Raw genomic sequence first — 22,816 nt, 5'->3', positions numbered from 1 at the left:
TGGTGTGACCTTGGAAAGGTGCACTTGGCTGCACAATACATGACAGACTAGGTAGTGATGTGGAAGTGAAGATTAGATCAGCAATGGCAAGAACGGCATTTGTCAAATTTCAAAGAGAGAGATTGCTTTGAACTTGATACTTCACATGATGAAATTTTATATGTGACTTAAAATAACGTTGAAGCGGAAACATGGTCACTCAAGGTGAGGTCAATGAATCGCGTTCTAAGACTACTTCGAATTTCTTGGGCTGACCATGTGTCAAAGGAAGAAGTGCTAACAAGGGCTGGAACCAGGGAGAATTGTTGCAGACTATAAAGCCACGAGAGGTTTTTTACTTAGGACATAGTATGAGATGAGAAAAATATGAGGTCCTCAGATTGATTTTGATGGAAAAGATAGAGGGAGGAAGAGATACAGGTAGGAAACCACCAAAAAATTTATGAACTGAACAACTATTCACCAAGTGCTCAAGGGTTTCTGCTACACCACAATCGCACAGTGGGCTTTTAATAGAATTCCAAATGAACTATTCCAACGACCATGACCAGTTCTAAGTCGATTTAAAGTACACCAAATTATCCTAGAAAGATTGAAATCTAGATCTTCCTCCGAAGCATCAACGAATAGACTTCTGTTGAATACATTACAAGAACTCCAAACAAACGCCAAACTTCCTTGTCCCTTTCATCAGATTGAAGGGAAGTATTAATCCATAAAGGTTTGTGTGACTTCAATATGGCAGTTCTAGTAACTGGGAGGTATGATACAATTGGAAATAAGTTCGGATAAAAATGAAACTTATCCCAAGATTCCTTGAATGCAACATGTCTATGAATATGAGGCGGAAGTATCTGTGATGTCCAATGTAAAGGTTTGGATGTAATAAATCCACTGATCATTCTCATAGCAGCGTTGAGCTGTACATCAATTTTATGACATGAGTACTGTTAAACCAAACAGGAGAACATTATGCAACAGCAGAAAAAACCAAGGCCAAAGCTGTCGTACGAAGAGTACTGGTATCAACAGTATGAATAAAAACCACTAAGATTACTATGTTGAAATCCTTTCTAGACTACATTTGGTTTTAAGGATGTAACAGAGCTCGCTGGAAAGCTTCCAAACTCTCATATCAACTCCAGACTAACCTACATAATTCCCTGCCAAATCTCAAAACCGATAACGTTTCGTCCACTCGCCTACAACGTCATCAGGATCGAAAACCTAACCTAACCACTATCTAATCATTACGACCATCGCAAACAGATAAATAACTCACCTTAAAGTGGTATCCTTACCCTTAGAACCACAGCATCACATAAACAGTGTCAATGAACCTCTACCACAACAGACATTAACCTTATTCCAAGTCCATTCAACCTCCACTATACTACGAGTCCGGAGCACACATACACACACACCTAACCTCAAATCCCTAACCTAAAAGTCGCAACAGCGTCAGTCAAACCCGCGGGAACATCTCACAACAGTCTCCCACCCCCTACACGATTTAATTAGGGATAAACACGACCGGGGGGTGTACCTTTCGAAAATACCGGAATCCGGGGGGGTGGCGGGGCATAGCCCGATGAATTCGCGACGTTTCGGAGCCGGTGTGACCACTTCAGGGAAAGGTTCCGGGTTTTCACACTGGAAAATGGATTGTTATGGCCGCCACGGTTATTGGGTGAAGTTCTCTGTGTGTGTGTAATTTAGACTTGTGTCAGACTGTTATATCGATTGGGGGACGTGGCTGCAAGGGCGCAGGGCTCGTCGGACGGCCGAAAGACGGCGGTGGTGCCATAAAGAACGAAGACGCGATCGGTTTATGGGTTATGGCGGTCCCTCTGCTATATAGGGAGATGCGGATGTATTTCCTCGTGTTTTATTCACGTTGGAATTTTTTTTGGGGATTGTTGGCGGGGGATTATTTGGGGTAGTGTGTCGATTTTGGGGGGTGGGGAGGGGATTAGAGGGGGATTTGGAGTTCCCTGTGGGTTTTAATGGTGCAGGGGGGACTGCTGATTTTTTTGTAAATTATTAATTAGGTTTGATGGAGGTCGATCTCGTATATTTAGGGAGCTGTGCTTTTTGGTTTTATACACGAGATTTTATGATATCGACTCTGAATACAGGGTGTTAGTAAAAACGTAACTTCAGGGGGAGATTCTACATGATAAAATAATGAGATGTTGCCATATAACTACAGTTCGCAAATGCTTTGTTTTCCGAGATAAAAGTTGTTAAAGTTTATTCATTGCTCTTAATTTTTGGAAAGAAAAAAATGATACGCCACTGGTATATTTCAAAATAATCATTTTTGATTTTCTCATTCAATTTGTGACGTAAACATTTCTCATGTATTATTCCACTATTGCCGCTGAGAAGGTGCTTCATGACGACCCAAAAGTGCTTTGGTTTTGCAAACTATCACTGCAAAATTTTTACCATTTTTTAGTGATTTTTAACAATTTCAAAGCATTGTTGAAGCGTATACCGTTTCATTATTAAAAATGACGTAGTTTTCACTTGTCAAATGTCAAAAGATAACAACTTCAAATGTATCAGCTGCCAAATAGCGAGCTGTTCAAAATCAAACCTCTTATTGAAAAACCCGGTATAATTCATTTTAGGCATTTTTTTGAACGAGTTAGCATATCGGTTGCAAAAATTTCTGTGAATTGTTTTTATGTCCTCAGATTCAGTGGATTAACAAGACCAAAAAAAACAAAGGAAATAGTACAGCTCCTTCGCCATTTTGTATCATGAATTTCTCAAGCATATACGTATTGGTATTTTGAAAGTGAATAAGAATGGTAAATGATAATGAACGGAAACGAAGAGAAAATAACAGATTTTAGTGAATATCTGCTTAATAATCACTGCACGAAGTAACTCAGCCAACTATAAGTCTCTTCTGCATTCGCCATTTTGTAACGTAATTGGTTTCAATCATTCGAGATCAATAAGCTTATTGATGGAACTTCAAAAGTTTTATGGAATTTCGGAATAAATCAGATTACTTCATTAAGAAGTTTCATATCCCCAGACGAGGCAAATTGAATGAAAATTATTCTGAAATGATTGAAGTTTCGACTCCAGTTTAGATCTTAGAAAAATTGTTTTTCCAGAAATGGAATTCAGAAGTAGGTAACAGGCCAATTGAAAAGTCCCCGGTCTACCATAGTCAAACACATTTTTTGGCAAAATTCGATTTTATTATTCAACATAGTTGCTTTCGACAGCGATACAGCGATGATAGCGATCTTCCAACTTTTAGATGCCATTTTTGTAGTATGATTTGTCTTTCGCTTCAAAATTGGCCTCAGTTTCGGCCATTACTTCTTCATTGGCGCTTAATTACTTTGCAGCGAGCATTCTTTTGACGTCTGAGAACAGGAAAAAGTCGCTGGGGGCCAGATCTGGCGAATACAGTGGATGCAGAAGCAATTCGAAGCCCAATTCATGCAATTTTGCCATTATTTTTATTGATTTGTGACACGACGTATGTCTTGATGAAACATCATCTATTTTTTCCTAATGGGGCCGTTTTTCAACGATTCCATCCTTTGAACGATCCAATAACGATAGATAATAATCGCTGTTGATGGTCTGGCCCTTTTGGAGGTAATCGATGAAGATTATTCCATACGTATCCCAGAATACTGATGCCATAACCTTCGGTTCATCGTGTGCAATCCACTCAGCTGACTGTCGATTGGACTCCGGAGTGGAATGATGGAGCCATGTTTCATCCATTGTCACATATCGACGCAAAAATTCAGGTTAATGCACTTAAACATCTTCAAACACTGCTCAGAATCATTAACACGTTGTTGCTTTTGATCGATTATGAGCTCGCGCGGCACCCATTTTGCATACAGCTTCCTCATGTACAAATATTGGTAAATGATTTGATGTACACGTTCAGATGATATCTTCACAATGTGTGCTATCTCGATAAACTTCACTTCACGGTAATTCAAAATTATTTTGTGGCCTTTTTTTATTTTTTCGTCGGTGAAAGCCTCTTTTGGGCGTCCACTGCGTTCGCCGTCTTCGGTGCTCATTCCACCACGTTTAAACTTAGCATACCAATCAATGATGGTTGATTTTTCTGGTGCAGACCCCGGAAACTCTACATCAAGCTATTTTGCTTCAACTGTAGGTTCAAAAAGCAATATTTTACCAGCACAAGAAATTCTTTTTTTTCAATCTTTTTTCAAATAACAAACGTAGCTACACTCACAACGCAACATCTCACAAACTAATGGTCGGACTGCCATGAAATTTTGACACGTATCGTTTGAAGGTTGGTACTAACCTAAAATAATATGGATTTAATACAAGCACCGCCATCTGTGTATCAGGCCGGGGACTTTTTAATTGGTCTAATAATAGTAAAAACCTGATATAAATCGATGATCTCTAGTGCAAAATAAAGCGTTCATATTTTTCAAGGAACCGTTGGAACGGTACAAACTCCTCTCAAATAAATATATTTCAAGCTGCCGACACTCCAAACTTGTCGAACCTTAAACCGTACGTCGTCGAGCATAAAAAATATTCAATAACAAAGGCCCCATGGCAACGCCAAATCATCGGGAACGTCGTCAAAACGACTAGGACATAAAAAGAAACAAGCCGCCGCAATTTCTACAAATTCGTCCCCGGCGAAAGAAACGTTAATATCTTGCCGGTTCCTTCGGAAGCGATATTAAATAAAACGCGCCATCGGAAGAGCAATCCCGCCAGCTCGACTACATATTAAATACATCATCCACCCTCATAAGGCGTTTCCTGGAGGAAACGGAGAAATTCCCCGGTTTCTATCTGCAGGGAGCCATTTTCCGTTACTGTACGGGGAGAAATGTATATAGAAAAAAATTGAGAATGGCAAACATTTGACGTTTGGAGCTCTTGAAATACAGTATTGTGTTTCAATTGGTTAATGTCTGAAATTAATTATAATAGCATAATTCCGGGAGAAGCGGTTCCTCGTATGCGGTTGGAACTTTGAACTTCCTCGATGGCTTAGTGGTGGAGCCCTGGACTAGAGATCCGGAGGTTGCAGGGACGAGTCCCGCTCGAGGATGTACTTTTTTCGTAATTAAACAATTGTCTGTTAGCCATCAAATAATATGCCATCCAATTTAAGTCAAATATGCTGCCTTCTGATAACTTGTAGCAAAACCGAATCCAACTTCATAATGCCTCTTCAATAGAAGCTCTTGTCCTTATTGGCACGTCCAATTTTCACAGATTGAGATTCGCAGATGTAAATTTGGGCGTGTGGTTTTTTTTTGCTTCAGAACGTATGACACCCAAACATTGAGGTTTTTTTCAATCCAGCCTTTGTCGATGGTCGATGTTCGGCTCCTGAGCGATGCTACTATACTGCTAACATGAAGGTGTATCTTGATATTTACCACAATGCGATCTTTTTGTATCAAATTGGAAATAGAAAAAATAGCATGATTGATTGAAAAGACAGGTTCGAAATAGAAATATTGTAGATCAAAAATTTAACAGAAAACACAGAGAAGTCTATTTAATTATTCGGACATAAATTTTGTACTAATTAGTGAAATAAAGTAGACATTTAATTTGGGAAGTGAAAAACTTGGAAAAAAGCTGAATTCGCACATTAGATATTCTGAATTGGTCTAAACTTAGAGCAGTTTTATAGGACAAATGTTGATTTCCTTTTTTTGATAGTGGATATGGGATTCAGAGCAGGAGAAAGTTAAATTATATTCAATTCTTTCAGTTTTTACAATGTTTCGTATGCAGGCTTGCTTAGGCTAAATACTTCTGCGAAATTTATTGTATTGTATTCTTCAAGTTTACAAAACAAATTTTGATGAATAAATTGAATTTAATTTGAAAGGTATCAAACTTTTGGACTTCTTTCCAAAATATATTAAGATGTATAACAAGATTATTTACAGAGATATTGGGTATCGAAATTTCTTGATTCATGCAACTGAAATGACTGTTTTGTACCAATTTCCATAAGTAAAAAATTGTTATCTCATAGCTAATAAGCTGGTCTCAATGCCGTTAATATTTCTACAAGGAAACTGAAAAAGAAATAAAAATTGAGGTTGGTAAATGTGGAAAACTCTTTTTATATTATATAGACAAGAGCACTCTGAGACGAAAAAAATATTTCGACGTATAAATTCGATTGAGAATTTCGTTTCATGATACTCTAAGAGTTCAACATTGTGTTCTTCGAGCACAGAAACGGAAAACCGCCCCCAGGTAAAGATCAGGGTGCGATTGTTATGTTCACCGCTCGGAAAATGACTTGTAGAGGAAAGTCCTTGGGACTTTCGAGGATTCGGCAACAAAAGGGAGTGGTGGTTGAATGTTGTTTTCCGTGGAAATTCCTGATTCGATCAAGGGAAACTCTCGGAAGTCTAATTTCAGTTTTCCTCTCGACGGAAACAGTTTGAATATTTCCGGTTGAGAGAGGGAACCTAAAATTCATTCTTTTTTTCAGGTGGGCGGTTTTCCGTGTAAAATTGTGGAACTGAAGTTACCAGTGCCGGATTAAGGTCATTTCGGGGCCTAAGGATCTACGGGTCCACTCAGTACTGGAGGGCCCTTCTTCGAACAATTCATCCATTTTTTGGATAGCTGTATCTAGGTAATTATTGTACCTGCAGAATTGATTCTAATCTTGAATTGGAAAAATTCACTCTTCTTCAATAAAGTTTATAACATGTTTCCAGAAGAAACGCATGGTTCAAAAGATATAGTGTAAAATCCCAAAAAGTGGAAAAATGCCGCTTTTTTTGGAAAGTAACGAAGCTAGCACAGATCTTTCGAATTTCCAAACTTGGATATAGATAAACGACTGATACTGGGTTTTAACAACATATAAACCATTCAGAACTCACCGTTTTTTTTGCAAATTTAGTGATTTGTAGTCTATAATAAAAATGATTCACCTTATATGCTAAATTTGTGAAAATTAGCACTAGAATATTTGTTTTTCAAAAATTCCAATAAATAACAAAAATCACTATAATAATAGAAGATTCTTATACCGTTATGACAAAGAAAGATTCGGTTGTCCTACCTCTAATATACACAGTCTAAATTTCAGCAGCAATTCGATTATGATACATAATTCCCAATACTGGGCTTTCTTTATTTTGACCTAATTTCGCTAAAATCTCTGAACAGCTTCCTTTGATTTGTGCATAATTTTCACAAAACTCCCACATCTCTCTTTTATACCATGTTATTGTCTAAAGATTTATATAATTTCAGTTGGTGTTCTAGAAGCTTATACTGATTTTTTATATTTTCAAGTTTCTTATTGCTTCTTGTGCGAAAAATCAGCATTCTAAAACTATTTTCCGCATCAGATGTTTCCACAAGTGTTATGTTTTTCAGTAAAACATTGTTTATATGGTTGTGTACATATTTTTATATTTTCTCTCCTTCTGTAGGTGGCGCTATATCAAAAAATTGACCATATCAAATATTTCTATGAAACCGCCATAGGAAACGATTTGGAAATCAACCAAAATTTGGCCAATATCCTTCAAACTAAAGAAAGTATAATTTGACACTTCCTAGGATGTATTTTGGGTTGCCTGACAGAAAGTACTTGATTGAATTGAAAATTATTCTTTTTAATTTATTGAATTACACCACCATTGCAGAGCAGAGGAGAGAAGCTAGTACTTCATAATACGGAATGAAAGCAAAGAAAAAACTCAATAGATTCACATAATTTATTTTATACATTAACTAACAGACTTGTCTCCATAAGAAGCAAAAACGAAGAGGCAATTACACAAATAAAATTATCCATAAACAGTAATTAATACATCTCTTATCGTGAACTTGCACTGTCAAAAATGTTGGAAAACACTCGTGCTGTAAAAGAAATTGTGCAACAAATACATCCAGAAACCACGTAGTCGAAAAACTGCTCACCAAAAGTGAAAAATTATAACTACACATCCTTAGTTACTCTCAAATTTCAAAAGAAAACGAGTAAAAATATATTGAAGTACACAGCCAAATATTATTTTACATACCACACAAGCCAAAATCAATGAAACATTTTGATGAGCAATTCATTAAAGAAAATAGTGAATAGATATGTATATTTAACATTGGTTAGTTTTGAATGGACCACAATTATTGTCTTGGTACATGTACAGGGTGAGGCGACATCATATATTCAATCTTTAAATTTTTAAGAGTTTTTTTTCTAGACATACTTCTAGAATGACATATATATATGTATATAGCCTAGCTATATATTGAAAGACATCAATACATGAATGTGTTATTTCATAGAACAGTTTTCGGTGATCATTTCTTTTCAATCAATTCCTATTTTAAACAAAAATTGAACAATGCAACTGAGCATAATAATTAAAAATAAATATAAAAATATTTTGCTAAATAATTGTATATATGTCCTTTAGATTGACATCGATACATATATTGCACCGTTTTGAGTAATCTTCAATTAACCGGGCCATCACTGCTGAAACTAAAATTGATAAGTTGATAATGAGCAATTTCTGAAACTAAGTATCAGATTTCATTTCTTCAAGTAATATTAAATAAAGTTCAACTGTGATGAACGCCCGCTCCAATAAAATAATCTCAAAATTCTTTTGGCCTCTTTCACAAACTGAATTACTTTTATAATTTTTCCTTTGATCATCAGTTGAGTTGAAAAGATTCATTTCCAAGTTACACCTTCATTATAAAAATATCAGAGATATGACAAAAATCACAATTGATTTTCAACAGATATGTACAAAATATATGTTTTAGTATTAGGGATAAATGCTTGAAAATGTTTCGGAACCATTGGCAACCTGAGAACTTACACAATAAAACTGTCTGGGAATGTTCGGGTTCGAATTGAAGAGATCAGTGGTTAATATGTGAGCCAACAAACCTATTTAGAGCCTCTTGAATTCGTTGATTTCAATCTCTTAATTTCAAATTTATTAATACATAACGAAACATTAAATTACGATAAGTATAATTTTATATAATTCCTTTCAAGTTCTACGGTTTTAAAATTTTGAAACTCAACAATTTTCCAACCATGCTGTTCAACACTTTATCACATTTTTTCTTATTGTCAGTCATTAGACCAGCTAACCTCCACACTGTATTACTTTTTATAAATTACATCTAACAAATGCTTTTTCAACACAATAATCACAATAGACAGTTACACACTGAACGACTATCTTCAATCAAACCCAAGTGTTTAAGAAAACAACATGCTGGCTCTTTTCAAGCATTTTCCTAAATCAGTATACGATACAACTTAAACTACAGTCATTATTGTACCCTTGATTGTTTCAAAATTGTAAATTCCGAAATATCTATATACAAAATACAATAGTATCAATATATTATGGCATAAAATACTTTTCTGTATGGAATTCAGTGAAACAACAAGGACTGCTGTTGCGCCATCTGGTTTGCATTCGGCGACATGGGTGTCATTTGGGGCATCATCACTGGGTTACCCACCATAGGACGCATCACCTTCAATGCGAAAAAAATTGAGGTTAACATCTAAAAGTAGGTTTAATCTACAGCAGATCTCAAATAAGATTGTGACAGTTATGGAACCTAATTAAATTAAAATTGGCATGTCTGAAGTAAGTATTCTACTTTCTGGTCTAAATTATCTGACACATCATTTATTTCTCAGCCTTACCTAACCTCAAAGCGAGTTTTGCTTTAGTCTGTTTTATAATACAAACAAATTGATTGAACTGAACTACTTTTTATCTCTAGAAAATGGACTTAAATATACTGTAATAAAACGATTTCAACTTGGGAATAACCACACAAAAATCTCAAAAAAACATAAGGTTTGTGCGTGAGAATGTACATAACCAAAAATTGCAATGATCCTATGAAATATTAATAGGAAGATCTTGGTATATATCAATTTAATAATTCAGTTTGGCATTCTTACCATCACTGGCTGAACTGCTGGCATTGTAGGAAATACAGGAGGTTGTAAAGTCGAAGCACTGAAAGTGGGGCTAGTCATCGATTGGTTCATCGGTTTGTAGCCTGCACCAGTAGTAGCAGACATAGGTTGAGGAGTCCAGTTATTTCCAGTCTTTGAACCACCCTTTGGAGAGTTCCATTGTACACCTCTACAAAAAGAATAAAAATGAAGCTTTCTCCAATTCCAAGTTGACCTTATTGGCCCAATTCAGCATTTTTGCTTTTATAAATATTCTAAAATTATGCTAGAGGGGGTTCTAGCCTTACAACAAGTCCAAAATTATAGGCTTTTTGAAGAAAAACTCACTTCACAGGTTGCACTCTAGGATTGATAGTTAGATTTTCAGCCAGAGATGCCAGGCTGGATTCTAGATCACCCGATACCAATTTTCCACCATCAGAATTATTGTTGCCATTCGTGTTGAACTGGTTTTTCGCATTGTTGTTGATGGGTGATGGACTGTTCATGTTGTTATTGAAAGAATTCATACCATTTCCTGCAGACATTGGTTGTAGTACTCCGCCCAATCCATCGAAATTATCTGCAAGTTCGAAAGTCAGGAAGGTGGTGCAGTATAAGCCGTTTATTCTAGCTGAGGCACAAAAAGTTCGGCGCATGCCTTGAATGCTTCATCAAATGAAGTATTTTCGACCATTGATTCAATTTTGAAAAAACATAGATTGGAAATGAAATTAGAGGTTACAAAATTCAATTTAGAATAGGTGGAAATAAATATCGAATTCTCAGATAACCCTTCAAGAATTGCATTGCAAAATTCGGTAAATAATTCCTTAAACCACTCAGATCGAAAATACTTCAATTAAGTTTTATGTTCATACATAAAATATTCGGTATAACAGACGCAAGTGAACAAACAAAAACAAGATTTCTTTGATTGAGAATTACCCTTTCATCAGAAAAGCATTTTCATGAAGAAGAATAAATAAACAAAATAGATTTTCGTAGTACGTTGAAAGTTCGCCAATCTGAAACCATCATCTAAAATCCTGCAACTGAGGTAATTTGACTTTTTTATTAATTTAATTGAAAAAACGATCCATTTCAATTGAGAAAAGTAAAAGTTAACTCAACATGCTTACACCCAATTTTTGTATTCGCTTTATACAGCTATGAAATTCTACTTCTACAAATGATCAAATGCTACTGAAAAATATAATCACAGATATGCAAAAAAAAACTGTCTGTAAATGAATAAATGAGTCTTTTAAGGTGATATATGCATCTTTTTCAACCAAAACACTGTGAAGAAGTCACAAAGATAAAACTAAATATGAGGTTTGTTGGGAAAAGTTTCAAAGCTAAAACGAAGAAGCTAAAGTCTGTAGACTACAGGGGATGATAATCACATGGATATTTCACTCAAGAAAATATTAGGTTATATAAATAGTAACAAGCTTCAGCAGTAATATAATACTTTTTCTCAAACTTTCAAAATAGAGGTAACAGTAAATTCGTCTTTATGATGATTGAGCGATTAGAAGAACAACACCGCAAAAACTCTTTTTCAGAAGTCAAAAATTAGGTATAGAGAAAATTTCAAAGCGGATTGAAGAAATCTTCAGTATTGCATATCATATAAATTATATGGAATAGAAAAAGAAACCACAAATAACAAAACATTACACAACTATAAATAAAATAAATAATGAATGTTACAAGAAATAATGCATTAGGTAGACATATCCCCTCTGTTCATCATTAAAACAACTTAATTAGTAATTAGGGAAGATATAATGCACTTAAAATCGCTAATTTTCAATAATAAAAGCGACTCAATCTAAAAATAACCTTTCACTTTTGTGTACAAACTGATGAAATTAATTATTACCCTCAGTTCTAACCTTGGAGATGCATTCAAACCCCGAATGCAATCCCAGCCTCATCTCTTCATTTACAGACACCACATACACTAAAACTAATGAGCAATGTATCACCTTTATGGTCGCTACGTCTAAGACGAAAACACCGTATAACATAAACTAATCCAACTACAATGAACACAGACATTGCTTGGTTATTGTCGCTGATATAAGGATAGGCACCCAGCAGTATTTTCTTCGGGTGTATCCCGATTGGTCAGCCGTCTTGTTTTATATTGTCAGTTGTGCAGTTTATCGGCTCTACCTCTTTTTGAAAATAACTTAGTACAGTGTGTATTGGTTTTTTACTGGTCGGTGAATCGATATCTAAGAGAGGAGGTTCTGAATCTTCCACTAAGAATGGATTGTACGAGCTTGAACTTGCGCTAGTTTCTTCGGCAGCTTGTGGGAGAAAAGGGTAGTATTAGACATGAGTGAGGTTGAGATCCTTCCAGTGAAACCTTTCCAAATAACATCAATTATCAAACAAAATTTTCACATCCCAAACTCAAATACTCTACTCTCCAGTCTTTCTACAAATTATACAGGAGATGATGATGGAGAATTTAAAATAATTGCTTTTCAATTCCTTGCCAAGTTTGGTCGATAATAATTTTTTGCAAAAATTGTCGTTTCACTTGAAGGATTAAGCCCTGTTAGTTTTACAAGAGAAAATGATCTAATGCGATAAATGTCATGCAAACTTCCAGCTCTCTAGGTTATAAATTATGTGATAAAAAACACTTGAAAATATTCAAATCGGATCCACCTCTTCCTCTACGGATGTACCATATAGAAATTTTCCACTGTATGTTACAATCAGACATAAAAAAAAAACATTCAAACAATTATAGCCTCTGGGTGAAGATGTCAACTCAGTGTACACACATCGATAAAACATGCCATGGTGAAATGTGCATATTTTGTGTGCGAGGCTATCGACTGGTAGTGCTATAGACGTTTTCGGTCGAATAAATACTTACTTTTTGGTTCAGCACTTCCGAAAACCGAAGCAAAGTTGGTGTCTGATACAAAGGAGCCATTAGTGACCAAAGTTTGACCTGGAAAGAAAAACCACCTAGATAAAGCGCCATCTGTAGAATGAAATAGGATTCTATTTAATAAGCGAAATTGTCATTACCATTCGGTACCCATGCATTATTGTTGGCAGCACCGAAATTAGCGCTGGCCATGATGGTTGGTTGTTGTTGGGGTGTTTGAAAAGCGTCCATGAACGGATTGGACAGTTGTAGTAGGTCGTCGGAGGGCTTAGACTGCGCATGCGAATGTATGATGGCGGGCTCGGAAGAGAATAGGTCCAAGGCGGCTGCGCTCGGTGTGCTGACAGAAGAGGAGGAGTTACTCATGAAGGGGTTGCCGCTTGAAGTTGGCGAGGAAACCTTCGACTGAAACAGGGGATTGTTTGTTGAATAGCCCTAATTTCAAATCAACTTTGATTTGCTGGGTTGCACCTTCAAGGTATACTAGGTTGTGTACATAAAAGGGGCCTTAATCACCTTGAACTGGTTCATAGCAGCTTCTTCTTCGGCCAGCGCTTGCAGCTTCAGATTTTCATCGATGCCGTTGGAGAGACTTTCGAACTTGCTATTGGCCACCGTGCCAAAAGCGCTACTGGTCGAGGAAAGGGCGTTGACTCCGGATTTCACATTTTTCTGTTGGTTGCTGGTCGATTGAGAGGTGACGGCCGATGACGAGCTCTTCTTGCCCTCGATCTGCGACAAGTGCTGCTCCAGGGCTTCGAGCAGGCTGCTGGGGGCTTTGGTGAGATCGGGAATGTTGCCTTTATCTATTCCGACGTTCTAAAAGGCAAGTATGGATCAGTAAGTTGCTTAGTGACAAAGATAGAATTGATACTCACCTCGGCAACTTTTAGGAATTCCGAGACCCTATCCATTCTAACCAGGAATTTTTTGTATATGTCTAGAGCCTCCTTACATTGCTTCTTGTTCATATCGAAGAATTTTTCTGGAATTAATTCAACGTTTGGTATTTTGTCCAATATGTAATCGAGCTTATAACCGAGCAATAATTTTTAAAGCACCTAAGTCTGTCTTGAGAGCGATTGAACTATACTCACCTAACAAATTGATGATACCGTCGTTGTAACCTGCAAAGAGCCTGATGAGATCTTTGAAGAGCAGCATGAAGCACATATTAATGATGCCGTTCGTAAGATCGTTCGAAGAACATTCGAATTCAAGGAGTACGTCCAACTGATTCTGTAGTACCGGTAGTGTTTTCAAGAGCTTGTCGGTGTTCATCGTTCTCAACATGCCATCTTCTTTCCTGTAGCAAATAAAAAAAATTGAGAGAAAGTATCATCCAAGTAGATAATGCATGGAATCTTCAGTTAGGAGATTACTTGTGATAGGTGGGAAACATATCCCGGTTGAATCAATAACAATATACAGAGTGATTCTTTGAAAATAACCGAAGGCTGAAGTCGGTACTCATTATTTTATTATTATAAATTTTAAATTATTTTGCCTTCGAGTCTACTAAAGTTAGAAGAAGCTTTGTATATGTCTCTCTGCAAACCCTTAACATCTACAATTCTGTTCTAAGCTTTTAAGAGGTCCCACAGTGGCCTAGGAGAGTCAAGATAGAAGATATTCTTAATGGATTTCAATGAAATTTCGTATGGATATCTTGTTTGGGGTCCTAAATGGTTCCACACTAATTTCAATTTTTCCAGAGTGGGTTTTTATCATGCGCAAACATAAAATTACTGAGACCTCAATATTTCGTGATTAGCTAGTCCAACTTTAATGAAATTTGGAATGGGTATTCGGGTTGGGAGAAAGATGTTTCTCAGCTTTTTTAGTTCTTTTGAATATTCGGTTCCCATTGCACATGCCACTTCTCATCGGGAAATGTTACAAGACCGAAAATAACGTACTATGGAGGGACGATTTCTAAGAGGAAGCATGGTGCCATTGGAAGAACATTTCATGAGTTTTCTGAGAACTAGCAGTTAAAAATAAAATAGTTATGAGAACCCGATGGCCTTAGTTAATGGTAAATTTTATAAGTTTTCATAAGGTGATTTTCAGGATCAATAATTCTGTGTTCAGCTTCACTTCATTTCAAGTATGGTATATTTAAGTTTCATTTAACCCATAAATAATAGAACGAACTTGACAATTTCGATCCTATACCCAGCAATCACGTGTTAAACCATCGATCAACGAAACGTGTGTTGATCTGTGTTGCAACACAGCTATTTCCAGTGTTCCTTGATTCTTGTCTTTCTCAGAATCAGTTCATGCTATCTCCTACTCAATGAAATCGATCAGGTGACAAAACAGATTTATGGATCGAAATCAAGGATTTCTCAAAGGCAATTTCAGCTTCATCCATTATTTATACAATTCGGGTCATAGGATTTTTCATTTTGTAAATCTCAACGTACTGTTTGTTGTATCTATTCATTTTCATGTTCAAGGCTTATCGGATGACAAATTGAACGTGATCAGAAAGACAATAGGCGGTTCATTCAGGATTTTCTTCGAATCACTGTTGCTACGATAGGACATGAATTAACATTGATATACTGTCGTTCGCCAATGAAATTATACTCATTGAAAAAATTATTGAACAGCATTTCAATTTTCGAAAATGTCTAAAATTTGTCTTAAAAAGATCTTGTAACGGGTGTTTTTTTTCGAGGTATATAACTTTAAGTTGGCATTACTGTTCAAGATGGCGACCGATTTAACAGCTGTCAAGTGATTTATTCTCAGTTTGGTTTGGCAATTCATCATGAATAGACTCACGCCTGAACAACGCTTGCAAATAGTGCAATTTTATTTCGAAAATAATGGTTCTGTGCGGAATACTTATCGCGCACTACGTCCGTTTGGTGCGCTTTATAGGCTGGTGGAATCATTGGCCCGTACTTCTTCAAAGACGATGATGGCCAGAACGTCACAGTCAATGGTGATCGATATAGAGCCATGATTACTAACTTTTCCATTTCTGAATTGAACAACCATGATGTCCAGGAGCTGTGGTTCCAACAAGACGGCGCAACATGTCACACAGCTCGTGCCACAATCGATTTATTGAAAAACACGTTTGGTGACCGCCTAATTTCACGTTTTGGACCTGTGAATTGGCCTTCAAGATGTTGTGATTTAACACCGCTAGGCTACTTTCTATGTGGCTATGTAAAGTCATTGGTGTATGCGGATGAGCCACAAACCCTTGACCATTTGGAAGACAACATTAGCCGTGTTATTGCCGATATACGGCCACAAATGTTGGAAAAAGTCATCGAAAATTGGACGTCCAGTTTGGACTACATTCGAGCCAGCCGTGGCAGTCATATGCCAGAAATCATATTTAAAATGTAATGCCACAAGATTATCTTGCGGATAAATAAAATTCATGTCAATCGAATAATCCATCGTTGTTTTATTACAATTTAAAGTTCTATAGCTTTAAAAATAAAACACCCTTTACAACATCGATTAGGTATTGACAACTATCATATCATTTTTGAATTTCCTGTATTCCCACGTGGAGTATGAGAAACTATCGAAAGCTCAGATTCGATATTTGTTTAGGATATTTTCCTTTTTGTGAGTTCCAACTTACCCTCTCTTTATTTTACAGAAATCGAACGCCACTGTCCTGTACGATATGGCCTTCTCGTTCAAATACTTCGCATACCGTCTTATGAAGGGAGACATGTCGTATCCTGTAAAAAAAAAACAAAATATATCAAGAGAAACAATAGCGGTTCTTCGTTTCCCAGCATGCAAATCTATAAAATGAATAATTCAAAACACGGAAACCGAACCGTTGCAAACGCAAAAAAAAAATACAAGGGAAGGATCGACCAAGCGGAACTGAAACAAGGGTGAAGGAAGGGAAGAAAGGGGTGCTTTTGCCTGAGGCACGAAACATCATTATTAATCGCTTTGAAAGAAACAACACCTGTTTCTTCAGGGCTAGAGAATGGATGGAATTGTTAAATGTGAAGCTAAAATAACCTCTGTCTTGTCCAAGATATTTTCAACAAGCATTTCGAGTTCGATGCTATACTCGAAACCTAAAATAACCTCTGTCTTGTCCAAGATATTTTCAACAAGCATTTCGATTTCGTTTCGACAACAAAGTCGTCATCATGAGAAATAACAGGTAAACAAATAACTAATTCACTATAACTACAGTTAATAACCTGCAGCTTATTTTATAGTTATGACAACTTTGTTGTAGAAACCTGCGTCAAACGCTCATTAAAAAGTGTTGCTACTCAATATTGCAAATGTGTAAAATAACTAACTCAAAAATAACTACTTCGATAATAGTTGTATTACTTCAAGAAAGGAATCAATGGCAATGAACATATGGTGCTTTTTGAAAATATTCTCTAAATAACGGGTTTTTCAACAGCAATGATTCAATATAAAATGGTTATAATGGCAACACTGTGTAATATTTTTTGGTATTTCTTATGTCATTTGTATTCAGTTGATTTGTCCATATTTCTTTAAATAAAATGGTCGAAGAGTAACAATGGAGAAAGATACAGAACAATGATTTTTTTCCTGTGATTGTTGAGAATGATCTGGAGGATATGTGGTTTCAACAAGACGGTGCAACTTGCCATACGGCAGTCATGCTGGTCATTTGAATGATGTGATTCTTCATACATAATGACATAATGTATTCTCCCAAATAAAAAAAAATTGCGTCCCACTGAAAATTGATTTTTTTATTGTATCATCACTATTTGCAAACCCTACACTACCTCTGAAGGAACACTAGAAATGAGTGAAATTTATCATATCACCATCTCTAAATTATCGAAACTAATGTCAGAAAACCATGCAGTTAAATTTAAATAATGGAATAAAACGAATTATGGTGAAATAAACTCTCCTACGAGCAAAATCCCATATTCTGCATTCACAACTCACCATTTTTATGTCCTTGGCTACCTTTTTGGAAAAACATTTCTATTAGTTCATTCGAAATATATTTGGGGATACATAATAATACTTCTCATTAGTTTTCCTTATATGTAAGTGAATATGTTGCAATAATTGTTATTTTGTTGGACCATATGTAGTATTTTGTAATGAGCATCAAATTTTAGAGTGAGTTACTCATTATCAGAGCAATTTCTTTTACATTCAAATACCTCAATGACGTAGAATCTTATCCATTGTATGATATTAAGAGTCATTTGATAGATGTCAGCACTGTTTACTGAATGTATGTGACATAACTTGTGCTGACAAGAGCTATTTAGATATGTCCTCCTCATGAGAAAAAAATTATAGGAAGTACGAACATTCTGGAAGGTACATTGGTCTTCTTGTTTTTATGAATTGTAATTTTGGTTTTATTTTCATTATACAGGGTGTTTCCTAAACATGCGGCAAAAATTCAGGGGGTTGTTCCTTGGACTATTTTAAGCATGTTTTGTCCTTGGATGATTTTTGAAAAACCTCTTTGTTTCGAAGATACAGGGCGAACAACATTTTTCATATTTTCAAAATTAATAATAGTTTGAATAAAAATGCGTACCGCACTGTGTTTACTAAGTAGGTACAATTTATTTTTAAATTTGTTTAACAACATTCCAATTACTAAAAACGGCCAGTTTTTTGACTAAAAATTGATAAGTGCAGATGGTATCATTGCTGGGTGTAACTTAATAAGAAATGATCCTGGTGTTTTTGAAAGGGTTCGGCAGTCAATGAGGAGAAGATTGGATGCTTGTATGCTGGCTAGAGGTGGTCATTTTCAACAGTTTTTGTAGGTTGAGTTGAATTTTCATGTAATTTTTCATAATAAAATGTTATTATCTGAAATTTTGTTTCCCCTATATCTTCGAAACAAATAGGTTTTTCAAAAATCATCAAAGGACAAAATATTCTTAGAATAGTCCAAGGAACAACCCCCTGAATTTTTGCCGCATGTTTAGGAAACACCCTGTATATTTATTTTCGTTTATTAAATTGTATTTCGACGCTGATAAATAAGAATATATCAGGAAATATAATATTGTGAAGGTTTATATAGTTTTAAGATTTCCCTAACACTAGTAGGGTTTTACTGTGGTAAGTTGCAACGCCCTCTGTAATTTATTTAGATTTTTAGGAAAACTCTGAACGGTGGACAAACCTGAATCGATTTTCCTTGAAAAATTGATCACCGCAAATATTGAAGCGATTTAGTAGGTACATCAAAAACGTGTGAAAATAAAGTAAAAACTTTCTAGGTTTATGTTCATCGGCAAGCGTAAAACTCAGAATTTAGTTGTCCTATAAACAAGGATACGGCCTATAAATGTATCATATCTCGGGCGTGAGTGGTGTATTTCTATCGAATATCGTCAAATCGAACGTAAAAAGCAGTCAACTCTGGCTTCGATACCGATATCAAGTACGTAGTTAGATTATCGCTTACGTTTACAACTATACGTTGCGTGCTACCAAAAATACACAGCATTTTACGAGTGAAAAAATGCTATAAATTCAACGTTATGGTTATTAATCCACCTTTATATCAAGATCTATCCATTTATGTCGAGCATGTATACGTAACTGTGTAACTTATGTTACCTATTCAATTGTTCCGATCATCAATTATTGTTCTTATTGTCTAATTCAGTCAAAATACTCATTCTGGATTTTCAGTCAAATCGAAGTTGCTTTTTGATTTTGTAGTGATCAATATCATTACTTTCACTGAATTTTATTGATTTTAATTAATTTAGTGAATACCTAACAAATTCTGATCCAATCCGCCCCTGTTCTTTTTTAGGTACCTAGTTCACATAACTTCCGAAAGATGTAGCTTTGCATGCATTTTTTTAAAAGTATTGCTACTCCTTCCTAGATGGTGCTCATGTACGTCAAATCGAATTTGAAATCGACCACTCTAGTCTTCATATTTTTTAATTTTCAATTTTTTTCGCGTTTATCTTGTTATTCGGAACATATATTATTCATACGTAAACAGGCTGTTCCTAAATTGAAGCGAAAATGAGGGCTTCCTCGGCTAATTTCAAGAAAAAACTCCTATAAAAACACGTGTCCACAATCGCTCTTGTTTTCTAGATAGAGGGTGTTGAAGTTTTTTTTCTCATAGCATCCGCACTTCACTGAAATTTGTCATAGATACTCCAATTTTCTTCACGTGCACCGCCAATTTCGATCGAAAATTAACAGGGTGATATTTTTGATATTTTTCAAGAACATTTTTCTAGTGGGCCACTGGAATCTCTCATTTTGTGCCTCCAATTTAGGAGCACCCTGTATAGTTTCGAATCACACATCCTTGATGATATACCTTCTATAAAAAATCTTCGAAGCAAAAAATCCAATAATCTATATTTTCCCGAATTCTAGGAATTTCTGTATAAACTGTAGGGTTGAATTTCCTCGAAAAGAAACGGATTTAAGAATAATCTTATCGGATGATTCAGAAGGAAAGGCGTTGTAGAATTGCTCATTTTCTGTAAACAATTCTAAACTAGCGGCAACATTTACCTTGAACTCCGCTCTTATCTAAAAAATTGCTCAGTTGAAAGGTACTGTTGCTCGATGCCAGGAATTGTGTGAACCTCTGAAAATAAAAAAAAATATATAGGAATCTTCATTTCAGAAATCATTTTCGAAATATACATAACTCATATGACACTGATCCTCGACATATCAATTTTATTGCAAGTAACACATACAAAATTGAATTAGGAGAAATTTCATGAACATGTATCAAATTTCAAATTGTTGCTAACATTTTTTATGGTTCTGATGACGCCATCAACATTAAATTTTGTAGATTGAGATTGCAAATTCGACTGCAAAAGGACACCCTGATGTCGATATCAGAAAAATTTTGAACTGTTATTGCTGTATATTTTCCTTACACTTCATTATGAGAATTTTCACAAATCAAATTCATTCTGGTGACGATATACAGGGTGTTTCCATAATAGAGGTACTAACGGAAATGATTCCTCGGATCATTTTAAGAAAAAAAGTACTCCATTTTCGAAATACAGAGTGTTAAAGTTTGATGTTTATCATGTTTTTACTCTAGTACCGACCCTTCATAATTTGGCATAGATATTCCAATATTTCCAAGTGTTTATCACGTGATATGCTAATTTTTATTGGTAGTTTAGAGAAATGTAAGAGGTAACTTCCAAAATACACTTTTTGGTTTCATGTAGTTTTGTCGTATCAGATACCGATTTCGAAAAAAAAATTCAAACAAATCTCTAGAAATCCTCAGGAAACTAAGTTTTGTGTAGCGAAGATCAATAAAGATTCGACAAACTGGTATAATTATCACAAAAAATTCGACTACAAGAAACACCCAGCAGCTCAAAAACAAAGCGGTTGTGGGTCCATGTTTATAGGACTTTTTTTCTTAAAATCATCCAAGGAATCTCATTTTCCTTTTCACCTCCAATTCAGGAACACCCTGTATTTTCATTCATTGACGTTAAATTTCTTCTGGAAAATACTAAAACACAAAAATTCCAATCGACAAAGATATCCCATCTGATCGACTCCTTCAAACGTCGTAGAAGATTAGGTTCAAAAGAATGTAGCGTCCTCTATGGTGAGGTATGAAAAATACTTACGACAGCGATTAAATTTTTCCACAGGAAAAAGCGAAACGAAATCTAATCAGCGCAAACAGCCAAGGTTTTCACACATATCCGTAAATAACACACATTAACTACATATTACTTACTTCATTTCCATAACACATCATATGATGGACAGTAACCAGGGCTTTGTAAACTACCACCCAATTAGTGTTTTGAGACCTCTCGATGAGCAGATTGGCTAATTGTGGCACTGATATGTTTGGTTCGTTCGTACAGTGTACTAAATCTGAAACAAAAACGGTAATTATTAAAAATTTGTCGAAATATCGTTTTTAACGCACCATCAAAATAACACGAATTAGGCTTTTTTATGTAAACCTCCATCTTAACAACTTGAACATATAGAAATGAATATCTGATTTGCTCAAGGTAAATCTACGTTTGTGGTTTTGCTACATTCGGGCAACTAATTGTACTGATAAACTAAAGAGGTTAGTTTATAGCACTATCCTGACATTTCTTGGCCCATTTTAAGGACGTCAGTACTGACAGATGTAGGACAAGTATGCATAGAAGAGCATTTATTATATTGAGAACAGAGGCTAAGGAATTTTGAAGAAAACGTTTTTCTTTTTAATATTTCGCATCATATTAGGAGAATCATATTGTGTAAGACGATCTTGGTTGTACCTCACACTACTAATATACAGTAGTCTGGTCTAGACGATACTGATTATTGAATAATTTGCTTTTTTATCGTACAGGATATCGCAGTTTTTAAATTCATTCATCAAAACTTCCATCAATCAATGTAGAAAATACCAGAATGGACCAATCGTTCTCGTTTCGCTCAGTTTGACACTTCATTTAAGAATATTAAAAAAATTATCGTCGAAGTGTTTCACCTGTATACCCCTTCCAAGTAATTGACAGTTGAATATTAACGTATTTGTTCGAGCTTTGGAATATAATTGTTCGAAATGCCAACAGGTGCTTTAAATGATCCTCTTTTTCTTGAATACATAAACTTATTATTAGTTTTGAAATGAACGCTGAGTTATTCAGCATTTGACGATTTTGAAGGAGTCACAGACATCGATTATTGTGTGTCACAAAAAAAATATAAGGCAACCATTGACTTGAAGTCTGGAGCTGTTGGTGGTATATGGCCATCAAGAGTATACTTGGCGCATTGAAGAATTAGCGCGAAAATGATTATGAAATATTGAAATATAATTTCTCTAATTCTGTGGTTATTCCGTTCATTCTTCAACATCTTGTAGAACAAAATCGTGCGAGAAT

The 22,816-nt window shown here is 35.5% G+C and overlaps 1 protein-coding gene across 4 annotated transcripts in view; it reads right to left on the bottom strand.

Moving 5' to 3' along the window:
* Nucleotides 1-7,743: 7,743 nt before the first annotated feature.
* The window catches only part of LOC123672108 (phosphatidylinositol-binding clathrin assembly protein LAP-like), a 38,492-nt gene continuing 23,419 nt past the window's right edge, over nucleotides 7,744-22,816 (bottom strand). The window contains exons 1-13 of one of the 4 annotated variants that reach the window (XM_045606098.1): nucleotides 21,856-22,024; nucleotides 21,658-21,800; nucleotides 20,442-20,517; nucleotides 17,859-17,879; nucleotides 16,531-16,633; nucleotides 14,009-14,217; nucleotides 13,790-13,896; nucleotides 13,428-13,730; nucleotides 13,052-13,316; nucleotides 12,894-12,971; nucleotides 10,337-10,571; nucleotides 9,992-10,178; nucleotides 7,744-9,552 (exon numbers count right to left, since the gene is read on the bottom strand). In XM_045606098.1, the coding sequence (XP_045462054.1) occupies nucleotides 9,448-9,552; nucleotides 9,992-10,178; nucleotides 10,337-10,571; nucleotides 12,894-12,971; nucleotides 13,052-13,316; nucleotides 13,428-13,730; nucleotides 13,790-13,896; nucleotides 14,009-14,217; nucleotides 16,531-16,633; nucleotides 17,859-17,879; nucleotides 20,442-20,517; nucleotides 21,658-21,800; nucleotides 21,856-21,898 (1,875 nt within the window). In that variant the 5' untranslated portion in view covers nucleotides 21,899-22,024 and the 3' untranslated portion in view covers nucleotides 7,744-9,447. Of the gene's footprint in view, nucleotides 9,553-9,991; nucleotides 10,179-10,336; nucleotides 10,572-12,010; nucleotides 12,313-12,893; nucleotides 12,972-13,051; nucleotides 13,317-13,427; nucleotides 13,731-13,789; nucleotides 13,897-14,008; nucleotides 14,218-16,530; nucleotides 16,634-17,858; nucleotides 17,880-20,441; nucleotides 20,518-21,657; nucleotides 21,801-21,855; nucleotides 22,025-22,816 lie in introns of those variants that run through there. The other 3 variants (XM_045606096.1, XM_045606097.1, XM_045606099.1) reach the window with 3 other exon arrangements.

Source organism: Harmonia axyridis, chromosome 2 (assembly GCF_914767665.1).
Source record: "Harmonia axyridis chromosome 2, icHarAxyr1.1, whole genome shotgun sequence".
In the NCBI taxonomy this organism is placed as follows: domain Eukaryota; kingdom Metazoa; phylum Arthropoda; class Insecta; order Coleoptera; family Coccinellidae; genus Harmonia; species Harmonia axyridis.
Note: the sequence above shows the minus strand (reverse complement) of the source record. Positions and strands in the feature narration are given on the sequence as shown.